The 20,914-nt window shown below is 43.2% G+C and overlaps 1 protein-coding gene across 2 annotated transcripts; it reads left to right on the top strand.

Moving 5' to 3' along the window:
- Positions 1 to 505: 505 nt before the first annotated feature.
- On the top strand, positions 506 to 19,757 carry SF3A3 (splicing factor 3a subunit 3; the record flags this gene model as incomplete). 2 transcript variants are annotated; one of them, XM_084243577.1, is made up of 17 exons in its annotated part: positions 506 to 601; positions 877 to 924; positions 1,801 to 1,853; positions 1,959 to 2,064; positions 4,580 to 4,652; positions 5,023 to 5,114; positions 6,211 to 6,293; positions 7,347 to 7,485; positions 7,949 to 8,017; positions 8,470 to 8,537; positions 8,689 to 8,796; positions 9,594 to 9,663; positions 11,873 to 12,037; positions 12,136 to 12,246; positions 13,653 to 13,743; positions 19,435 to 19,490; positions 19,680 to 19,757. In XM_084243577.1, 17 exons carry the CDS (start codon positions 506 to 508, stop codon positions 19,755 to 19,757), a joined length of 1,506 nt encoding a protein of 501 aa, XP_084099703.1. The 2 variants fall into 2 exon arrangements, with proteins under 2 accessions (XP_084099703.1, XP_084099704.1); XM_084243578.1 differs by lacking the exons at positions 1,801 to 1,853; positions 1,959 to 2,064.
- Positions 19,758 to 20,914: the final 1,157 nt, after the last annotated feature.

The following is a 20,914-nucleotide window of genomic DNA, read 5'->3' as shown; positions in this document are numbered from 1 at the left end:
GTGAATTTCTTTAAAACAAAAAACTGTTATCATCGATCCCCATTTTACTACCAAGGACACCAAGATTCCGAAAAGGATAAAATGTTAGAGGTCACACTGACAGAAGGGGACTCCGTTTCCGATCCTCCGGTTCCCATCTATGATCGTCAACCATCCCTCAGCCCATACAGTGTCCACGCCTGCCCACCCCTCCCCCCCCCAAGCCCCAAGAAGCTTAACTTCAGGTTCCTGGAGGGATTTCTGCATGCCCCCTAGAGGCACCTGCAAACCGCTCGGCCTACCGCCACTACCCCTCCGGCCAGCAGGGGGCACTGTTGCCATTTCGCCAGCATAGCCGGGAATCTGGTTGTGGTGCTCATTTTCCTCGCGTCCCCGAGGCGCTTCCGGTGCTTGCGGAACTTTGGTGCGGCCGGATGCGCAGCGTGGGGACGTGGGCGCGCGAGGCGGCAGGAGTTGTTTCCGGCTGTGGCGGTGGTCTGAATTGAGTTCAGGCGGCGAAGATAAAATGGAGACAATTCTGGAGCAGCAGCGGCGGTATCATGAGGAGAAGGAACGGCTCATGGACGTCATGGCCAAAGAGATGCTCACTAAGAAGTCCACGGTGAGTGGGCCTGGGTAGGCGCTCCATCTGACGCTGGGCCGCTCTCCGGGTGTGTGGAACCGCTGAGAGTTTTCTTTGGCGCTCGGACCCTTCCCGGGCCCCGCCCCAGCCCGTCCCGGGGCTCCCTCTTGGAGCTCAGGCAGTGGTAGCTTCCTCCCGGCACTGCGCCCCGAGGCGCCTCTTCTTCCCCGAGCTGTAAGCCCCGCCCTCGGGCGGCCTTTCCCACTCCAAAACTCCTACTGACGGCGCCTGTGTTACCGTTTGTCTTTCTACAGCTCCGGGACCAGATCAATTCTGACCACCGCACGAGAGCCATGCAAGATGTGAGTGCCCCGCTGTCCGTTTCTCTTTGTGTCGGGATGAACTGGAAAAGAAAGGGAGGCGGGGTGCGGGGTCTGAACATGAAAGCTTGGGCAAAGGTAAATAGTTGGCCAGCGGTGGGTTGTCTGCCTGGAGATGGCCACGCGACTGCCAAACCTGAGGGTGCTCGATTGCCCCTCCTCGCTTCTCTGAATGGGGGACTCATTCATTCATTCCTCTGAAGACTCCCCCACTTACAGCATCCTGCATCCCAGGTGTGTGCCAAGAAGTTATGAGGAGTCAATGACTCAAGTCCTATCTCCCCCAAAGAGAATGTTGTATATTAGTATTTGCCTCACGGAATATTGTTTTGAAGTAGTTGAAGGGATGTTAGAGAATATATAGCACCTTTCTAAATTCTGAAACATCTGGTTCCACAAATTTTGGGGGAGGGACTATGTACTTGTACCATCCTGAGTTTGAATCCAAAGGAACCTGTGTGATGTTTTATTTAGCCTGTGTGTTCCTCAGTCAAGTGTTTTTGAAGTAGTGAAAATCATCTCGGACCACCCCTTTCATCTTTGAGGGTCTTAGGTGAGAATTGCTACTTAGCAAAGGGGGACGCCTTATATGACTCTGAGGAAAAGTTAAGCATCAGTAGCCTGTAGATATAGGCATTCTGCCCTCATGCAGAATATCACTTAGGTAGTATTCAAACTGGCCTATTTTGAAAACTAACCAGGAACCAGTGCTTTCTGTTGCAGGTACCAGAAAGCCAGGAACTTTCAACATCACATCTCGTGAGGTTTCCCTGGACTTTGAATATAGAGCCCTTCTCAGTTGCTTAGCCCTGTTTATATAGATTATTTCATTCTGATGGGTTTGTCTTTGCCTTTCAGAGGTATATGGAAGTCAGTGGGAACCTGAGGGATTTGTATGATGACAAGGATGGGTAAGTGACCGATATAGCTAGTCCACAAGTTAATTCTTCTGGGGTGTCATGGTTAAAGAATAGACTTAATCCTCTGTGTTCTTTGGATTTTTCTTGAAATTGCAGATTACGAAAGGAGGAACTCAATGCCATTTCAGGGCCCAATGAGTTTGCTGAATTCTATAATAGACTCAAGCAAATAAAGGAATTCCACCGGAAGCACCCAAATGAGGTATGGTCTCAGAAAGTACTTTCTCCAAACCTACCCACAGAGCATGCTGAAGGTCTAAGGAAATTGGAGATGTGCTACTCACATGTCTATTCAAAAAAGAACTTATCATTTTGCTGTAAGACAGCTTAGAGTCCAGTGATTTCACAATCCCCCTCAGTGTTAAGCCGAAGCCATACTCGCCTGGCCAGTGACTGAGAACACTGGGACCTGGCTATTTTCTGTTCAGTGTGAAACTCCTTTAATAAGTAATTTTTGTTCCAGAGTTCCCCATTGGGTTGGTCAAGATTTTGTCCTATCCGCATCATAGTCTAGGCTGTCTCTGCCAATCTTGCTTTCCTTTTTATCTTTCATGGGTTTTACCCACCTGCTCCCTACCCCCAGCTGTTTTGCTCCTCTTGAAATCTGCAATCTGGTGGATATAGCTAACAAAAAGAGGCTTTTTTGCTCACTTCTAGTGACCCCTAGATTATATCTTCAGGATTCAGCTCAGAAATAACTCTTTCATAAAATATCTCTTGTGGTCTCTCCCCATTAATCTTTACTTTCGTTATGATCATATCTTATTATGACAATGAGCATTTGCTCCACTATATTGTAAGGTTGTAAAGAGCAGGAATTGTCTTAATTATCTCAAACCTGTTAATTGTCATTCATGGCTGACCAGAGGAATTATAGAGGAATGGGGAGCAAGGCGTGACTAAAGAAGTGGAGAGGATGGAGCATAGATTACTCTGAGCCTTCATGACTGTGTGTAACTGGAAAGTTGTTTGTTCCCTCTGATAAACAAAAATGAAGAAAGAAGTAACCCATTTGCAGTGGAGAACAAATTTTATATAAATATAGATTTTCAGGTGAATTATATCTAGGTAGACGTGTTTCATGAGCAGTTAAAGTTTGGAGACTAGGACTTAGAGAAGACGTAAATGCTCATGATTTAAATTAGAAAATGATCCCATGTACTTGATGGTTGAAGCCATGAACCAAGTTGCAGATCAAAAAGGAAGAGCTTTTTCATCATTATCAGAAGAAAGTGTTTATTTATGTGGCGATAGATGAAGGTGCATTCAGGATACCTACATACTCTCCCCAACCCTCTTGAAGAGGAGAATATGAAGACTTTTGCTAACCAAGAGCAAAAACAAGCATTATTCTGGTGTGTGAACCTTTTCCTGCCCTAGTAGAAAGGTGGTGAGGATAAATAGTACACTAAATGATTGGAAGGATACCCAAGTTACATGAAGTGAAAAAAAGGTAAGCGATTATGTGAAAAGATAACCTTGAGTACAACCGCAAGTGCTTGTATAAATGCACTTAAATATATATGGCCTGGTGTAATGGCAGGACAGGACACTGTGCAGGTTTTCTGATCCCATGCAGACCAGGGGAGGAGCCAGAGTCCTCAGTAGTTTTGCAGGTTTTTTATTTGGGGTTCACCAGGCATATGGCAGGCAGGGGTGCTGGCTGGGGGGCTGGGAGGCTGGTAGGCCTCCCAGCCCCCAGCAAGTCTTCACTCTATCTGGGCTCTCTAGCGTTCGTTCTGCTGCTTCTCAGCTTCTGCTTCGGCGGCTGCTGCTGCTGCTGCTGCTGCTGCTGCTGCTGCTGCTGCTGCTGCTGCTGCTGCTGCTGGCGTCCCCGTGACGCCACCCTTAAAAGCACAGTCTTAACTCAGCTGAATCCCATCTACTTATGCCCACACCCTATTCCACGTGCCCGCCATCAGGCATGCATTCAGGACAAGGATCCATCATCTATCCTGATGGCAGAAGGGCAGAAAAGCCTGACATTTTCTTTACCCTACACCTGGTTTCCAAATTGTGCTGCAGATTTGAGCCACTCGGGATTTTTAATAGTACCGCTATTTGCCTCCTCCCTTGCCGCCCATTTAATGGTATCAGGTGCAGGATTTTTTTTTTTTTTTTTTAAGGATTTATTTATTTATGCATACGAGAGCTGGCGTGCAGGCCAGAGATGTGGTGGGTGAGAGGATACACCGGAGACAGAGTGGGGAACAGAAAAGGCAGATGTACTGAAATACACTGCTGAGGGGAGCAGCAGGTGAGACAGGAGAGGTCTGCTGTGCCATGTTGGTCACCTCCCTGGCCAGGGATCGAACTCATGCTGCAGTGGCTGTGGATAGCTTCATAGTGCTGCGTCTTAACCCCTTCCGCCACCAGGGAGGCCCCAGGTGCAGGATTTTTAATGCTCTCCCAAGTGATTCTAATGTGCATAAAAGTGGGAATGGCTGGCATTTAAAAAGATCTGTTAACAATGCTTATCTGTTGGCAGGAAAATAAAGAGGGAACTTTACAGTTTAATTTTGTTTTTGTTACTGTGTTATTTTAGCGATTTTTAGTCAATACAAAATAAGGAATAGAAGCAAGGTAAATGGAGAATAGTAATAGGCCCCTAATAAAAAGTCAAGGCCAAATAATGCTTTAGATGTCCAGCTCATTTGTATGATATTGCAACTTATTTGTTGAAAAATCCACATGAATTTTCTCTTTTTTCCCCTCAGATTTGTGTGCCAATGTCAGTGGAATTTGAGGAGCTCCTGAAGGCTCGGGAGAATCCAAGTGAAGAGGCACAAAGTAAGTGGAATTTAGCATTTTTATCCAGCACTAGCAAAAGGACAGATGAATGACAGAATCAGGTTTGCCCTCATAATCCTAGAAAACAAGGCCCCACAGAAATTTATAGCCTGGTTGTTCTGGGTTTTTCTTTGTTGGTTTATGGTCTAGATTGACATTCTAAATTGACCTTGAACAAATCATTCATTCTGTGCTAACCTAGCTCAAAATCACTGGCCTGCATAGCTGAAATATGTTCACTTTGTGAACTTAGGGAGGACATCAGGGAAAAGGTCTGCTTTAGGAAACTGGGAATTAGCATTCCATTGGAAAAGCCAACTCCAAGAAAGTGGTCTTTTGCATATGAATTATCTCTCTCTGATTCCTTCAGATTTGGTGGAGTTCACAGATGAAGAGGGTTATGGTCGTTACCTTGATCTCCATGATTGTTACCTCAAATACATTAACCTGAAAGCCTCTGAGGTGAGATGTAGGGGAAGGGTAAAGTGGTTCTGATTCTAGGAGAGAGTCAGCACACTTGACTGGGGCTGCTAGACATGAAGCAACTAGAATGCCTTCTTGTGTTTTGTAACCATGGCTTAAATATTAAAGAGGTGATGTGCTTTCTTAGAATAAAACAATATTCAGAAATAAAATTAGGTTTCTACAGTGAACACAAGTGTATTTTATTTATAGGCTTTATTTTGCTTATTAATACACCAAGTCTATTTTGCTTTTGTAAAAGCAAAAAAAAAATTAGTTCAGAATCCATATGGAGCTCCTGTGTTTGGCACATAGTACTGGTACATGGACAACACAAAAGTATGCTGTCGGCCAGTAAAGGACTGTTTAGTGGTTTTTATGGACAATAAGAATGTCAGTAAAGGACATTAAGAATAATTTATCCCAACAGGTGAGTTTAATGTGACAATCTCAGAAAGGTCACAGGTCCCAAAAATTTAGTCAGTAAAATTTAAGTTCCAAGAGGGCAGGTCTGTGTCTGTCTTGTTCTCACGTGTATCCATGTTCTTGGTCCAAAGATGCTCAATAAGTGATTAATGCGTGAACGAATGGTACCTTCCAGGACCTGGTTTTAGGATATAATAGGTGTCAGACTCTTTAGCAATGTGCCTGTCACTAGTAAATGTTCTGGAAATGTTTCTTTTAGTTTACTGTTTATTAATTGGATCTTTATTTTACAGAGTTAATTATATGTCAGTTCAGTGGAATTAACTCCCCAGTTAGTGTGGGAATTAAGTGATGGGAAAGGAAAAGACTAAAATGAACCAGGCCATACAACTTTGTTAGACAATACCCAATTTTTATCTCATTTATTGAAGAGTGTATCCTGGGTTTTTGTTTTTGCTTGGACAATTAGCAAAATTTAGGTATTTTTTTTTTTAATAATGTTTCTACCTTTTCTGTTGGTTTGATCAAGTTTTCTGGGGTTTCTTGTTTTTGTATTTCCACCCTCCCTCAGACCATATGGGCCCATACCCCATCTGCCTTCTTCCCTGGAGAGTATAATGTAATTTGGTACAAACACCTAAATGAATCTCTTTGTCATTTCTCTTTCTAGAAGCTGGATTATATCACATACCTATCCATCTTTGACCAGTTATTTGACATTCCTAAAGAAAGGAAGAATGCAGAATATAAGAGGTAGGCCATATTAGTTTCTAGGCTTTTACTGGATTTGATTAGAAGATTATTTAATGTGAAGGTTTGAGGGCAGAGTTTTGACTTGTGTTGCCTGAAAGGGATATGTGAGGAACTTCCAGGTTTAATGGTAGATAAGGGTTTTGAATGACCTGGCTTTAAAACATTGGTAATACTCTGGCGAAGGGAAGAATGTGATTATGGGCACATTTGTGATCTTATTTTATCTCATTGTAGAAGGAAGTTTCCCATCTAGAGGCACCTGTGTCTTTGAGTTAAATGGGAAAAAATTAAACTTTGAAATTGTGACTGAGTCGTAAGATGCATGGGTCTGAGGTATACATGGAAAGTTTTGTTTATGTTAGTAGGTCCCTGTTAATGATCTGCATTCGTTTTCTTTTTACCAGTAATCCTATATGTCAGGTTAATTAAGAGTAACTTTTTATGAATTAAGACTTTAGTATTTAGAATTGTAATATGAAAATGAAAGGGAGTAGGAAAAATTAGAATCAAGATGAAATGTTTGGGGGGAAGTTAGCAGTAAGCTCACTTTTAAAATTAGTGTTACTGGGCCTCCCCGCTGGCGCAGCGGTTGAGCACTGGGTTGCGAAGCTCCCTGTGGCCTCTGTGGTGCCGGTTCGATCCCCGGCTGCTTCCTGGCCACCGGAGGAGGGTCCCACATGGCGTGCACACCTCTCCTGCCGCCCGCTGCTCCCCTCAACAGTGTGCTTCGGTCCTTCTGCCTGCTCTGCTCCCCGCTCTGGCTCTGGTGAATTCTCTCACCCTCCCGCGCTTCTGACTGTACCCAGTGCATGTATAAACAAAACAAAACAAATAAACAAACAAATAAATAAGTAAAAATACATGCCTCTTTGAAAAAAAATTTAAAAAAAGAAAGAAAAAAAATAAAATTAGTGTTAAAAAAAATAAAATAAAATAAATAAAATTAGTGTTACTTTTATAAACTGGTAGTAATAAAATTTTATTTTACAGGGCATGACAGTGTAGCAAAAAATAAAAAACTCCTTTGCTTTCCATGTATTCGTGTTCCCCTAGATATCTGGAGATGCTGCTTGAGTACCTTCAGGATTATACAGATAGAGTCAAACCTCTGCAAGATCAGAATGAACTTTTTGGAAAGATTCAGACTGAATTTGAGAAGAAGTGGGAGAATGGTACCTTTCCTGGATGGCCGGTGAGCTTTCAGTGGGCTGATGGATGAAGAACAAGGGAACTGGCCTAATTAGTTTACTTTAATCTCGAGTCTCTGCTTTAGGGCATTAGAATCCCATCCCTTGGTATCAGTTGTGGCCATGAGATGTTCTCTGCCACATGTGTACTTTGGAATAATATTTGTCAGGGCTGGCTGGTACCATATATTCACCAGCCCTGTCATTACTGTTGTGTGGTTCCTACTGGCCCAAAGCCGATAGATTATGTGCAACCAGTCTCTCTGCTTTCACTTCTGGGGACAAACTTGAGTTTCCCTTAACTCTGGAGGAGGAGTGGACCATTTGTATTTTTGGTCTGCTTCTATAGGGATTTGAGTCTTACTCATACATGTATATAAGAAAGGGATCAATGAGCACTAGATAATTGAAATGGCTCCCTTGTCTTTGTTCTTATCCTGGATCTTAATAGACTGTTCTTCTTGCCAGAAAGAGACGAGCAGTGCCCTGACCCATGCTGGAGCCCATCTTGACCTCTCTGCATTCTCCTCTTGGGAGGTATGTTTTCTGTAGCCACTGCAGTTGGCAGTCTTCCTTGTTGCCTCCTTGGAGGAACCACTCACTCAGTCTCCTGTTTTTAATGTCATGGACATATTATAATAAGACATTATAATAAGACACTGGTTCCTGGGACCAAATATCTAGAAAGAATATGGAAAGGGTTTTTTGAAGAGTAAAACTTATCCAACTACTTTGAGAACTGAAATAATTATAACTGTCAAGCTCTAGTGGAGGTAATGGAACACTACCAGTATGGTAATGTTGACACAGAGTCAGTTCTTTGGAAAGTTTGAGCTTACTGGTAGGAGATTGGCTGTGGAACGTGTGGCCTTGCCGCAACTTCAGGAACACCCCCACACCAGCCTGCAAATTCCTAAGTTTGAACATTTGTTGTTTCTCAGAATCTATTTATATAAAATTATAACCTTTTTTTTTTTTTTTTAAACTAGGAGTTGGCCTCCCTGGGACTGGACAGATTGAAATCTGCACTTTTAGCATTGGGCCTGAAGTGCGGGGGGTAAGAGACTTGTTTTTCTATCAGAACTATGTCATTTACTGTGTGTTTGCACAAACTTCTAAGTGGCTCTGATTCCATTCTTTCTGTTATCTGATATTGCAAAAATAAGCAAGCCTGTGGGTAAAGTACCCCTGATGTCCTGTCTCCTCAGGACCCTAGAAGAGCGAGCCCAGAGACTGTTCAGCACGAAAGGGAAGTCGCTGGAGTCACTGGACACGTCCCTATTTGCCAAAAACCCCAAATCAAAGGGTACTAAGCGGTGAGTGATTGGAGTGCCACCTCTGCCTGTATTTTTAAAATCTTATCCCCAAGGAGGATGTTACCACAACAGAGATTTTAAAACCTATTTTATCACCACTATTGGTTCAGAGATCCAGCCTGTGCTTTTCCTCTGCTGCTGGCAGTGTTAGTGCTATTTTCAACCAAGCACCATCTGCACTCAAGTGACTTAGAGTGGGCAAGGTTTCTACTGTTGAAACAGTGCTCCAAGGACCTTTGTGACTCAGAAGGTGATAAAGACTGAAAGACTGAAGTAGATTCAAAAAGTACTTTTCTAAGCTTATTTTCAGTAATGATAGTTGAATCTATTCGTGAGCCATGTGCTTCTACAGGGTATTTCTTTGTGTTTTTTCTAATTCTCAAAATAATTCTGAAAAGTAGTTATCCTGTTTTCTTTTTTCAGATAAGTACTCAAAAGTTACAGGATGTACCCACTATCTCACAGTTACTAAGTAGCAGCCTTAGAATTTGGGCCCAGATTGATGGGTCCTAGAGCTTATTCTTCTATACCACGTTACCTTTGTAGATCATAGCATGGGATTTAAATGTCTCAGTGTGTCTTTCACCTTCTAGAATGAACTCACAGAGGTAGCTGCTTCTGCTAATTCCAAGACGTAATCTCAGTACTTTGGTGGGCAAGTCCTGACCCGATCAGAGCATTTGCTTCCACGGCAGCGAACTTCTCACTGCTTGCGATGTGCGGTGCACCTTGGAATAAATGCTTGAAGCCACTGGGTAAAAGAACCCCTGAGTGATATGGTTGTTTCTTATTCTCAGAGACACTGAGAGGAACAAAGACATTGCTTTCCTAGAAGCCCAGATCTATGAATATGTTGAGATTCTTGGGGTAAGTAACTGACTTTGCTGAGGGCTGTAAACATTGCAAGGTGTGGGAGTCAGAGAAATAGGAACTTGTAGGATATTTTTTTACAATCGAGGGATGGATAGATGTTAAACTAGTTCGGCAGAAAATAGAGTTTTCTCACGTCCTTGGCCCTTTTAGTAAGTTCCTGTTTTGTTCTACTGTGGTCATTGTTAGGTGATAGTCCCAAGTTGCCTAATTTCTTTGAGGCCAGGGAGAATAGACTCTGCTCTCAGTGTATTCTGTATCCAGAATACTTTGCATGAGTGCTAGAATATACCCAGGGGGAACCCAAAAAGCAGATCCTTAAAAATAAATAAGAGTAGTCAACAGCTTTTTATGGATGACTAATTGTAAAAAGGAATCACTTGTATATTCACAAGATGGTGAGAAATACCATAGGGTTAGTGTTAGTGATACCAAGCCAACTACGCACAGCAACTTCAGTAGTCTTTCAAGGAGCTGAAGGGTGAGTTGAGGGTTTCCCTAACCTGGCCTAACCTGACCAGGATGCTTATTTCCAAGAAAAAACAGGGGAGGAAAGGAGGAAACTTAATTTTCTTTCAAAAAAGAAAAGGTAAAGAAAGGGCCGAGCGTTTATCCAGAGGATAGTTGGTGTCTTGGGGAAAGGCAGAAAACCAGCCTTTGTGATGGTGTCTGTTCTCAGAACCTCTCCCTTTACAGAGGTTGAGATGGTGTTTTAAGCAGCTGTCTCTGGTTCAGATAGCTTGTTTACCTATCTTTTTCAGTTGTCTTGGGCATTTTCAGTCTGCCTTTACTTGAGAACCACAAATATAATGGCTTTGAAACTGGAGTCATCTGGTGTTCCCTTGGTTCTTTATTGTAACTGCATTCAGTAAACGGAAGCCAGCTATACTTATTCTCCAAAGTGAACTTGGGCTGTGCTAGTGTTGGCGGCAGTTTGAGTGGCTGGTTTCCTGAAGACTCACTTGTGCCTTGACATGAAATATACCCACTACTCTCTCCTCTGAGAGCATTGTGCTTTCTCTGCCAGAAGGTGGCACCATTCTCAGGACTTCCAGCCAGAAGGTGCTCTCATATACCGTGACTTCACCATTATTCTGCCATGTATTCATGTCCATTGGTTTCCAGACATTGTGCTAAATCTTTGACTACAATAGTGACTATGACACAGCCTCTTTGGCCCTTGAAGAAATCACTATGATTAGAGGAGACAGATAATTACAGTTTAATATAATATGTTGAGACTGATATCTCTAAATAGAAAGGACAAAAATTGTTGCAGGAAGAGGAAGCCCTGAGCACGAAGGTAAAATACTATGAAAGAAAATTAAATGTTCAATAAATAATAATTGCGTGGAGAGTGCTTTATAAGGGAATGGTCAGAGAAAAAATTTGAAAATTTGGTTTTTTCTGCCTTAACAGAAAGAAGCCGATAGAAGTTCTAAAGCAGAGTGTAACACTAGATTGGGTTTTGTTAAAAGGTAAATCAGGAACCATAATGGAGGTTGGGCTAGAGTGAGGAGGCACTCAGGGAAAGTTAGAAGGTTGTTGTCTTGATGTGGGCAGCAACATAGGAAGCGGGGAGAAGGACTGGTTCAGAAAATACTTCAGGGCCAAAAGAAAAAGGACTGTTGTCTTATTCTGTGATAGTCTGTGGCATCAAAGAGTAATTTAGGGGCCTCCCCGGTGGCGTAGCGGTTGAGCGCTGGGTTGCGAAGCTGCCCGCAGCCTCTGCGGCGCCGGTTCGATCCCCGGCTGCTCCCCGGCCACCCGAGGAGGGTCCCACATGGCGCGCAGACCTCTCCTGCCGCCCACTGCTCCCCTCAGCAGTGTACTTCGGTCCTTCTGCCTGCTCTGCTCCCCGCTCTGGCTCTGGTGAATTCTCTCACCCTCCCACGCTTCTGACTGTACCCAGTGCATGTATAGACAAAACAAACAAATAAATAAATAAATAAAGCATGCCTCTATTTAAAAAAAAAAAAAAAGAGTAATTTAGGCAGGTGACTGACTTTTTTCCTTTGGGATCAGGGAGGACCTGCTCTTAAGGAGTTCTGATGTGAGAGCAGGGTTTCCCCTCTGTACTGCAAGAAAGAAAACCTTGTCTTTGGAAGTGAGGGGTCAACAAGAATTCTAGGAAAGTAGGTAATTTTCCTTCCTGTTCTGCCCAACTTTTCTCTGACTTCCTTTTGCATTTATGTACTTGCTTTAGGAACAGCGACATCTCACTCATGAAAATGTTCAGCGCAAGCAGGCTAGGACGGGAGAAGAACGAGAAGAAGAGGAGGAAGAGCAGATCAGTGAGAGTGAGAGTGAAGATGAAGAAAATGAGATCATTTACAACCCCAAAAACCTGCCCCTTGGCTGGGATGGCAAGGTAAGTCCCAACACCTCCAGCTGTTTCCCCACTTCCCGTTCTGTAAACAGAAGATCTCAGTAGACACCACTCTCATATTGTTGTCTTGTTTCTCCTAGCCCATTCCCTACTGGCTGTATAAGCTCCATGGCCTAAATATCAACTACAACTGTGAGATTTGTGGAAACTATACCTACCGAGGACCCAAGGCCTTCCAGCGGCACTTTGCTGTAAGGGATCCAGCACCACTTCCCCCTGAAAATGGACTTTTGACACAGGAAGCTTTTAGAAACAAGGATAGGGGTGACCCGAGAGGATCACTGATGTCCAAAGCTTAAGAGAATCAGAGAAGGAGCAAATCTAAAATCCAGCCCATGGAATTTGCCAGTGCTAGCCTTAAATAGTACCTGGAAAATTTCTGGAAGCATTCTACGGCTCTGAAGTTTGAACTTCATTTCAGTTTTTTCTTAGCTTGTTCTTGTACTTCTCTCCCTTGTCTTTCTGCCAGCATCGTAGATCAACCTCTAACTCGATGGTCATTTCTACACCCCATTGCTAGATGGAATCGACTGCCTCCTCCTTTGGGTCTTAAATGGTCCGTTTCCTCTTTACGAAAAATAAATTAAGGGGTTAACATTTATCGAGGTATTCTTGAGGCAAGGTTTTATTTAGGTGACTCCAGTAAATGGATTCACCTTTGTTTTATTTCCTTCCTCTAGTTCTTTTTTTTTTTTTAAAGATTTATTTATTTTATGCCAAGAACTGGGGTGTAGGCCAGAGGTGCAGGGGGGGTGAGAGGATTCATCAGAGACTGAGTGGGGAGCAGAAGAGGCGGATCTGCTGAGATAGATGGCTGATGGGAATTGCAGGCAAGACAGGAGAGGTCTGCTGTGCCATGTGGGTCAGCTCCCTGGCCAGGGATTGGACTCATGCTGCAGTGTCTGCTGATAGCTTGATAGCGCTGTATTTACTTTAACCCCTGAGCCACCAAGGACGTCCCCCTACTTCTGGTTCTTAATACTTGTAAGGAAATTGTACAGAAAAAAACTAGGCCAAGTATGGAAGATTTCTTAAGTAGTCTTTCATTCCCTCAAACACACATACTACTAGTTGACCCTGGGTCTTTTCTGCCAAGCCCCTCAGTAGTCTCCAAATCTTTCTCAGCATCACCTCCAGTGAATTGGAATTGGCACCCCGATAAAGCCCAAGTCATTTGTCATCCCCGAGCCAAAACTGTAATGACGTCAGCATCTCTCCCTGTTCCTTTCACATCCTTGTTTTTACCTGATAAACAGTCTTCTCCTTTACTCCCAAGGATGACCCTGGCCTGTCATCAGTAACCATTGCTCATGTTGCACAGAGGTGACGGGTTAGGTGTGGTATTCCTGTGGTCTTAACACAGATTTTGTCTGAAAGACTGCTAGCTCTGAAGTTTAGGTTTTAGAAATCAACCCAGTGCAATACTGCTTTGAAATCTCCCTTGTCAGTCACTGCTAGGTTTTTGTACAGACGTGAACCACAGAAGGAACACTGCCTTTATGGCATTCTTTGAGGCAGGATAGGGCTTATGAACAGAAAGGAGTTAGTATTCTATATTCAGCTGTTCCATTTCATGTTGTTCTCTCTCTTTTCCCAGGAATGGCGTCATGCTCATGGCATGCGGTGTTTGGGCATCCCAAACACTGCCCACTTTGCCAATGTGACACAGATTGAAGATGCCGTCTCCTGTAAGTTACATTTCTTCCTCGCCAGACCAGGCCTGAGGCAGCAGATTGCAGTATGTAAAAGCTGCCATAGTCACACAGCTACCACATTTTTTTTTTTTTTTTTTTTTATAGAGGCATGCTTTATTTATTTGTTTGCTGGTTTGTTTGTTTGTTTTGTTTATACATGCACTGGGTACAGTCAGAAGCGCGGGAGGGTGAGAGAATTCACCAGAGCCAGAGCGGGGAGCAGAGCAGGCAGAAGGACCGAAGTACACTGCTGAGGGGAGCAGCGGGCGGCAGGAGAGGTCTACGCGCCATGTGGGACCCTCCTCTGGTGGCCGGGGAGCAGCCGGGGATCGAACCGGCGCCGCAGAGGCCGCGCGCAGTTTCGCAACCCAGCGCTCAACCGCTGCGCCACCGGGGAGGCCCAGCTACCACATTTTTGAGAGGCAGGAGTTAGCAGTGCTAATTATTTCTCCTTTGGGAGGAGCCTTGTGCTGAGGAGGACAGGACTTTTAACCAGGATCTGTGACTCCCATGTATGCAGGATTTTGAGCAAATGGGTGTGTGTATATTTTTCTGAATTGATTTTAATGCATTAAGCACCACTGACAGGGAAAAGTTGAAAATAGTCTTATAAACCTATTTCTGAAGGGACAAAGCAGATATACAAGCATGAGAGCAAAATACCCTCTTGTGGAAAGCTCCGTGGAGTACATGTCAAGGAAGGTGTTGTTTAAGCTCCCAAGGGCCTCAAGCTTCCTGTTTACCTGACAGTGGTAACTTTTTCTGCCATTAGCATCTTTCTTGCAGGCTTTTTCTTTTCTTTCTAGTTTTCTCTGTCATGTTTTCACTTTCAGCTAGTTAGACTGAGAAGAAAGGACATTTATAACCACTCCCCTTGTTAAATTGCAGGCACTCAATGTCAGTACATATCACACTATTCAGTTGCTTGGTCCAATAACTCCTCTGACTTCCAATTCTGGGGTGATTTAACCCCTCCATTGCAGAGCCATGGAATGACCTCTGGAAAAAAGCTCCATGCTCTCTTACTCAATGAGGAGTCAGGATCCTACAGTTCCTCCAGTCAGGATTGTGTGCCTTTTTGCAGATTATCCAATTAGCTTTTTTACTTTTAATTTTTGTCCTTTACTTTGTTTGGAGGAAATTTTTAGTAACAAAATTTCATACAGTCATAATGCTACACTTTGAATGCAGTATCATTTTCAGATATTGGGTTGTCGGAAAAGTCATGACGTAATTTTTCCTATGTTAAGCAAAAAATGTGTCGTGACTTTTTAAAGATTTATTTGTTTGTTTGTTTGTTTATTTATTTATACAAGCACTGGGTACAGTCAGAAGCACGGGAGGGTGAGAGAATTCACCAGAGCCAGAGCGGGGAGCAGAACAGGTAGACTGACGAAATATACTGCTGAAGGGAGCAGCGGGCGCAGCAGGAGAGGTCTGCGTGCCATGTGGGACCCTCACCAGTGCCAGGGATCGAATTAGCACTGCAGAGGCTGCAGGCAGCTTTGCAGCCCAGCGCTCAACCACTGCGCCACGGCGGGGGGCCCTGTCGTGACTTTTCTAACAACCCAGTATATTTCCTAGCTGCATACCACTAATAAATAGACCGCCATTTTTTGTGTAGCGTGTTCCCTACAATTTGCGTGAGTTATTATTTCTGAAACTGAGATTTATTCACATCATTCTAGGCTAATATGCCAGCTGCACAAAGGTGTGTTTTCATATTTTTTTTTTTTTAATTTTTTTTTTTTTTTTTATAGAGGCATGCTTTATTTATTTGTTTGCTGGTTTGTTTGTTTGTTTTGTTTATACATGCACTGGGTACAGTCAGAAGCGCGGGAGGGTGAGAGAATTCACCAGAGCCAGAGCGGGGAGCAGAGCAGGCAGAAGGACCGAAGTACACTGCTGAGGGGAGCAGCGGGCGGCAGGAGAGGTCTGCACGCCATGTGGGACCCTCCTCTGGTGGCCGGGGAGCAGCCGGGGATCGAACCGGCGCCGCAGAGGCCGCGCGCAGTTTCGCAACCCAGCGCTCAACCGCTGCGCCACCGGGGAGGCCCTGTTTTCATATTTTTTAAAAGAAGGTTTTTTTTTTTTTTTTTTTAAGTTTGTTTATGCATACAAGGAGGGGGTGCAGGGGATGCAGCAGTGAGAGGACTCACCAGACAGAGTGGAGAGCGGAACAGGTGGATTGACTGAAATACGCTGCTGAGGGAGCAGTGAGTGAGACAGGAGAGGTCTGCTGTGCCATCTGGGTCAGCTCCCTGGCCGTCCAGGGATCGAACTTGTGCCACAGTGGCTTCAGATAGCTTCATAGTGCTGAGATTTAACCCTTTGTACCCAAAGGTGGTATTTTTCTTAATTTTGTTTGATACATGTATTTTTCTTCATAGATAGTTACCCCAACCATCGTCTTCAGGTCTTTGGTTAAAGAGAAGCAGGTCATTGCTCATTTGAATGCAGTTTTTAAAGGGAACAATGTTTGTGCATCTACACTAATTTTAAGATTGGCTTGTGATTTTATTATCATGGTACAAAAAGGAAAGATTACAACATTTTTACCACTTTTTCTCTTACTAGGTATTGGGCAAAATTAATTGCTGGATTAGTTCATATTTGGGTGATAATTCTTTTAATGCAATTATGTGCTCTGTTAAGATTCTGCTTAGAAGTTTTGTATTTGTGTTCATAAAAAAAGATGTGCTTTAGGGCCTCCCCGGTGGCGCAGCGGTTGAGCGCTGGGTTGCGAAGCTGCCTGCAGCCTCTGCAGCTCCGGTTCGATCCCCAGCTGCTCCCCAGCCACCGGAGGAGGGTCCCACATGGCGCGCAGACCTCTCCTGCTGCCCGCTGCTCTCCTCAGCAGTGTATTTCGGCAGTCTGCTTGTTCTGTTCCCCGCTCTGGCTCTGGTGAATCCTCTCACCCTCCCGCGCTTCTGACTGTACCCAGTGCTTGTATAAATAAATTAAAAAATAATAATAAAAAAATAGAGACTTTGTCAAAATATTAAAAAAAAAAAAAAAGATGTGCTTTATTCCTTTGAGACACTTGTCAGGTTTAGGGATTAAAACCGTATTTGGGGCGGGGAGAGGAAGGACTAGAGTCAAAATGGGGGGGGGGTGTAATAATATGGGGGATATAACCATAATGAAAATGCATACATTGTGCAAAGATGAAAAATGATGTAAGACTTATATAAAATAAAATATTTAAAAAATAAAATTTCTAGTTGCCATTTTAAAATAAATGCATTCAAGGAAAGTAAATAAATAAAATAAATAAAACCGTATTTATGACATAAAATGAATGGGATTATATTTTACATTCTCCTCTGTCATTTGAAACTTTATATTTAGAGATTACTTCTTGATACAAAGGAACTGCTCTGAGAAGATTCTTCAGCTCATAGCCCATACAATACTTTAATTTGTTATGACAGAGTGGGAAATCAAGTGCTTTGTTTCTATTCTGAGTTTAAGTATTTCCTTTTTCCTGTTAATATATTCTGTGATCTAATTTCTTTACTCCATACTCAAGTCTATAGTAATGAGCTTCTCTTTGTTTTCTTTATTTCTGATACAGACATTTTAGAATTGTGTGTCATTCTATTGATAGTTACATCCATCTAGGACTATCCATTGATGTGTTATATTTAGAAATGTATTTTTGTGTTATTTCTAAGTTTTAAAAAAGAAATGAGAAATTATTTGAGTACTTTTAATTCTGGTTGATCTAGCATCTTTTAATTCTTTGTGTCCTGTTTTATCTTGGTCCATGCAGTAAGATACAGAATTTCTGCCTTTAGAATATATTGTATCATTGCATCTTAACTATGTAATCAGTGATGTGTTAAAGATTTACATATACCTGAAAAGAAGTGCTTCTCTCCTCCTATCAGCTGTTCAGTGCTCTTGCAGTCACGAAATTTCATACTTATATCTAATTCTATTTGAATTCTCATAGGGACATGTTGACATTTCCATTAGTAATGAAGACTGTTGGCACAGCTGTTGCACTGAATTTACTTGTTTGTCTTTGTTTTAGAGCAGTCTGTTGAGCGTTTTCTTTTGGAGTTTTTAGCCAGGAAGGAGGGGGGTCACTTAAGTTAAAGATTTTTTTTTACTTAAATAAAAGGTGCCCCGTATAAATTCATTGTGTTAGCTGTTTCAGACTTAGAATTTTTTAACAGTAGAACAAGAGACAGTTAAGAAACAGCCTTTTGGAATTGCTGCCAGAGATCCCCGTTTAGGTCATTGGTCACCATTGACTGTTCACTAGGTATAAATCTACCTAATAGAGCAGCAAGTTGTTCACCACAATAGCATTAGGGATGAAAGAGATTTAAACAATAGCATAAAGGATTAAATATCTTGGGGCATTGCCTATGAGACCAATTGCTTTGGTAAAATTGGGATATTCTGTTTCTGGCTTTTTATTGGGTCAGCTAGCCCAGCAAAAACAGGAAATTCAGTTAGTCTGCTTCGCTTACTCTTAGTGAACCCACGCTGGCGCCAGAGGTGATCCCATTCTTTTCTAATTGTTTTCAGATTCCTCTGAAGAGTAACATCTCCCTTACTTCTTCAGTTTCCTACAGCCATTTTATTTATTTATTTATTTATTTATTTATTTATTAAGGAAATCCTGAGAGCATTTCTATGCCACGGTATTTTAGTACCCTGGCGTATAGTGCATGATGAATTCTCCACTCCTCTGTGATGTGCATATTATCTGGGCTTTAAGACTTTGGCTAATTTAAAGCAATTAGCAAGGAAGGAAGATGATTAATTGAGTACCTGTATGCCAGGTGTGGAGTTAAGCATTTTTTCATTTATTTTCTCATTCATTTTTCTTCACTCATTTTTGGCTTCAACACTTTCTATATGGTATTTCTTCTAATCTTGTCAAGTTTAGAGAGTGTTCTACTTAATGGGAATGTAGAAGCATGTAGGGGTCAAACGGTCATGCCTTCCCACCATCCCTGTTGATAGTTCATCATCCTCTTCCTCCAGCGGCAGGCCTGGCTTATCTGCTCCGTGAGCCCTTTGAGATAAGAGTGCACCTTCTGGACACCATTCCTACAGATTCAAGTAGTTCTTTCCCTCATGGTCTCTGTCCTGTCTCTCAGAAGCTATGGTGCTTCCTATAGATGTCTTTCCCTTTTCATCATCAGTGTGATACTTGTTATTGAAATACCAAAATCCATGTCTTCAGTGTTGCTGAGCCATCTTTTAGACTATTTGGTTGTCTAGTTGGTTGTCTTCCTTTTTTCTCTTCTAAGGTTGTTCACTGTACGCACCGGACTTCTCAGTATATTTGGCAATGTCTGGTGTTCTCTTTCTCTTCTATAATGAACTTTGATAAGACAGTAAAGTTACTGTTTCTCATAATTCCCATAGATTGTACCAAATTAACTTCTTCCTTCAAGAGTATCAGTTCTCACTTCACTTCTAAGGGCCTTTAGTTATATTTGACCCAACTTTTCCTTTGCAGCAAAGATAAGATTCTGGTAAATTTTTGCAGCAGAAGAGCCTTTGGTCTGCAGTATAGTCCAGAGCCAAAATTCCAGTTCGGGGCAAGCAAAATTCTCTTAAGACAGGGTCATCCGAGGAGATCCTCATGCGGGTCTGTTGTAACCATGTGCCCAGTCCATACTCTGTCAATTTTGATTGCTGCTCATTTCTCATCCGCAGTGTGGGCCAAGCTGAAACTGCAGAAGGCATCAGAACGATGGCAGCCTGATACTGAGGTGGGTGCTAATGTAGCATTGGAGATAGTGTCACAGCTCCCTCACTACATGGAAGGGAGGTAAAAGATGGTCCCCAGTTCACTGCGGGGTATGAGGATGTGACATGGGATCAGACCAGAGCTCTCCCTGGTAACTGGTTCCAAGCAGTTCTCCAGGAAGATGTAGCTAACTGTACCCCTTCCCTTTTAGGAAGAATATGAAGATTCCAGTGGAAATGTTGTGAATAAGAAGACATACGAGGATCTGAAAAGACAGGGACTCCTCTAGTGTGCAGGCTTGCCCATGTGTCCCCTAAAGCCTGCTTTTTTCTATTTCTCCCTACCGAATGCTTATAAAGACTTTGCTATGTAGTCTTATGGTCTGGCATGCGTCTTGAGGATACAAGGCATGCTGGTAGATTGCAGGGTTGAGATGTGTTTTATCTTTGTTTTATAGTAAAAAAGATTCAAAAAATAAAACCAACCCTTGTTCTGTGTTTTGTTCTAAAGCCCTGGGTTATAGACTAACCAACCCTTTAGTTCTTAACACCTCCCTACCTCTTTCTCGCAGACATCACTAGCAGCTAAGGTTCAATAAGCACCTTGTATGTTGCGTATATTAGATAAATCTGACCTAACCTCTTCCCTCACATCCCCAAATGAGCATCACCCGGGATGAGCCCTGCCCGTAGTTGAATCATCATCCAGTCATGCACACACTAGCGGGAATAGGAGAGCAAAGGACAAAATTGCTCTTGGCCTCTGCAAAGGACAAAATTGAGGCACCAAGGGTTTTCCCTTTTTATTTTCATAGTGGAGTTGAGCCGTTTCGGAACGGGCCTACAGCCCCGCGCCTTCCACTCACCTCCACAGTCCGACACACCAGGGAACTGGCACCTGCAGTGACCACAAATGAGAGTCAGCGATCTGTCTATTTATTCCATAAGGTCCTTGCTTGACTGTACAAGCGGCTAATATTTTGTGTTCACCAAGCCCAGATAGCCAAGATTGGGGTAGTGTAGGGGCAGGAAGGGCCAGAGCAGGTTATCTATGACCTGAGCAGACGGGATAAAGGAGGAGAGAGTCCTCAGATGGCGTTTGCAGGCTTTTATTAGGATTTACTAGGTACACAGCCGGCAGGGGTGCTGGGGGGGCCGGGAGGCTGGTAAGCAAGTCTTCACTCTATCTGGTCTCTCTGGTATTCTCTGGTGGTCTTTGCTTCTCTTTCGCTCTCTCTTTAGCTCTCATTCTCTCTGCTTCTCTGCTTTCGTGGTTCTGCTGGCGTCCCTGTGACACCGCCCTTATAAGCCCAGTCTTAGCCCAGGTGAATCCCATTTACATATGCCCACACCCTATTCCAGATGCCCGCCATCAGGCATGCATTCAGGACCGCAAGGATCTATCATCAATCCTAATGGCCAGGGCGGGGGAGGCGGGGCAGAAAAG

This window comes from Talpa europaea (genome assembly GCF_964194135.1).
Source record: "Talpa europaea genome assembly, chromosome: 9".
Classification (NCBI taxonomy): domain Eukaryota; kingdom Metazoa; phylum Chordata; class Mammalia; order Eulipotyphla; family Talpidae; genus Talpa; species Talpa europaea.
Note: the sequence above shows the minus strand (reverse complement) of the source record. Positions and strands in the feature narration are given on the sequence as shown.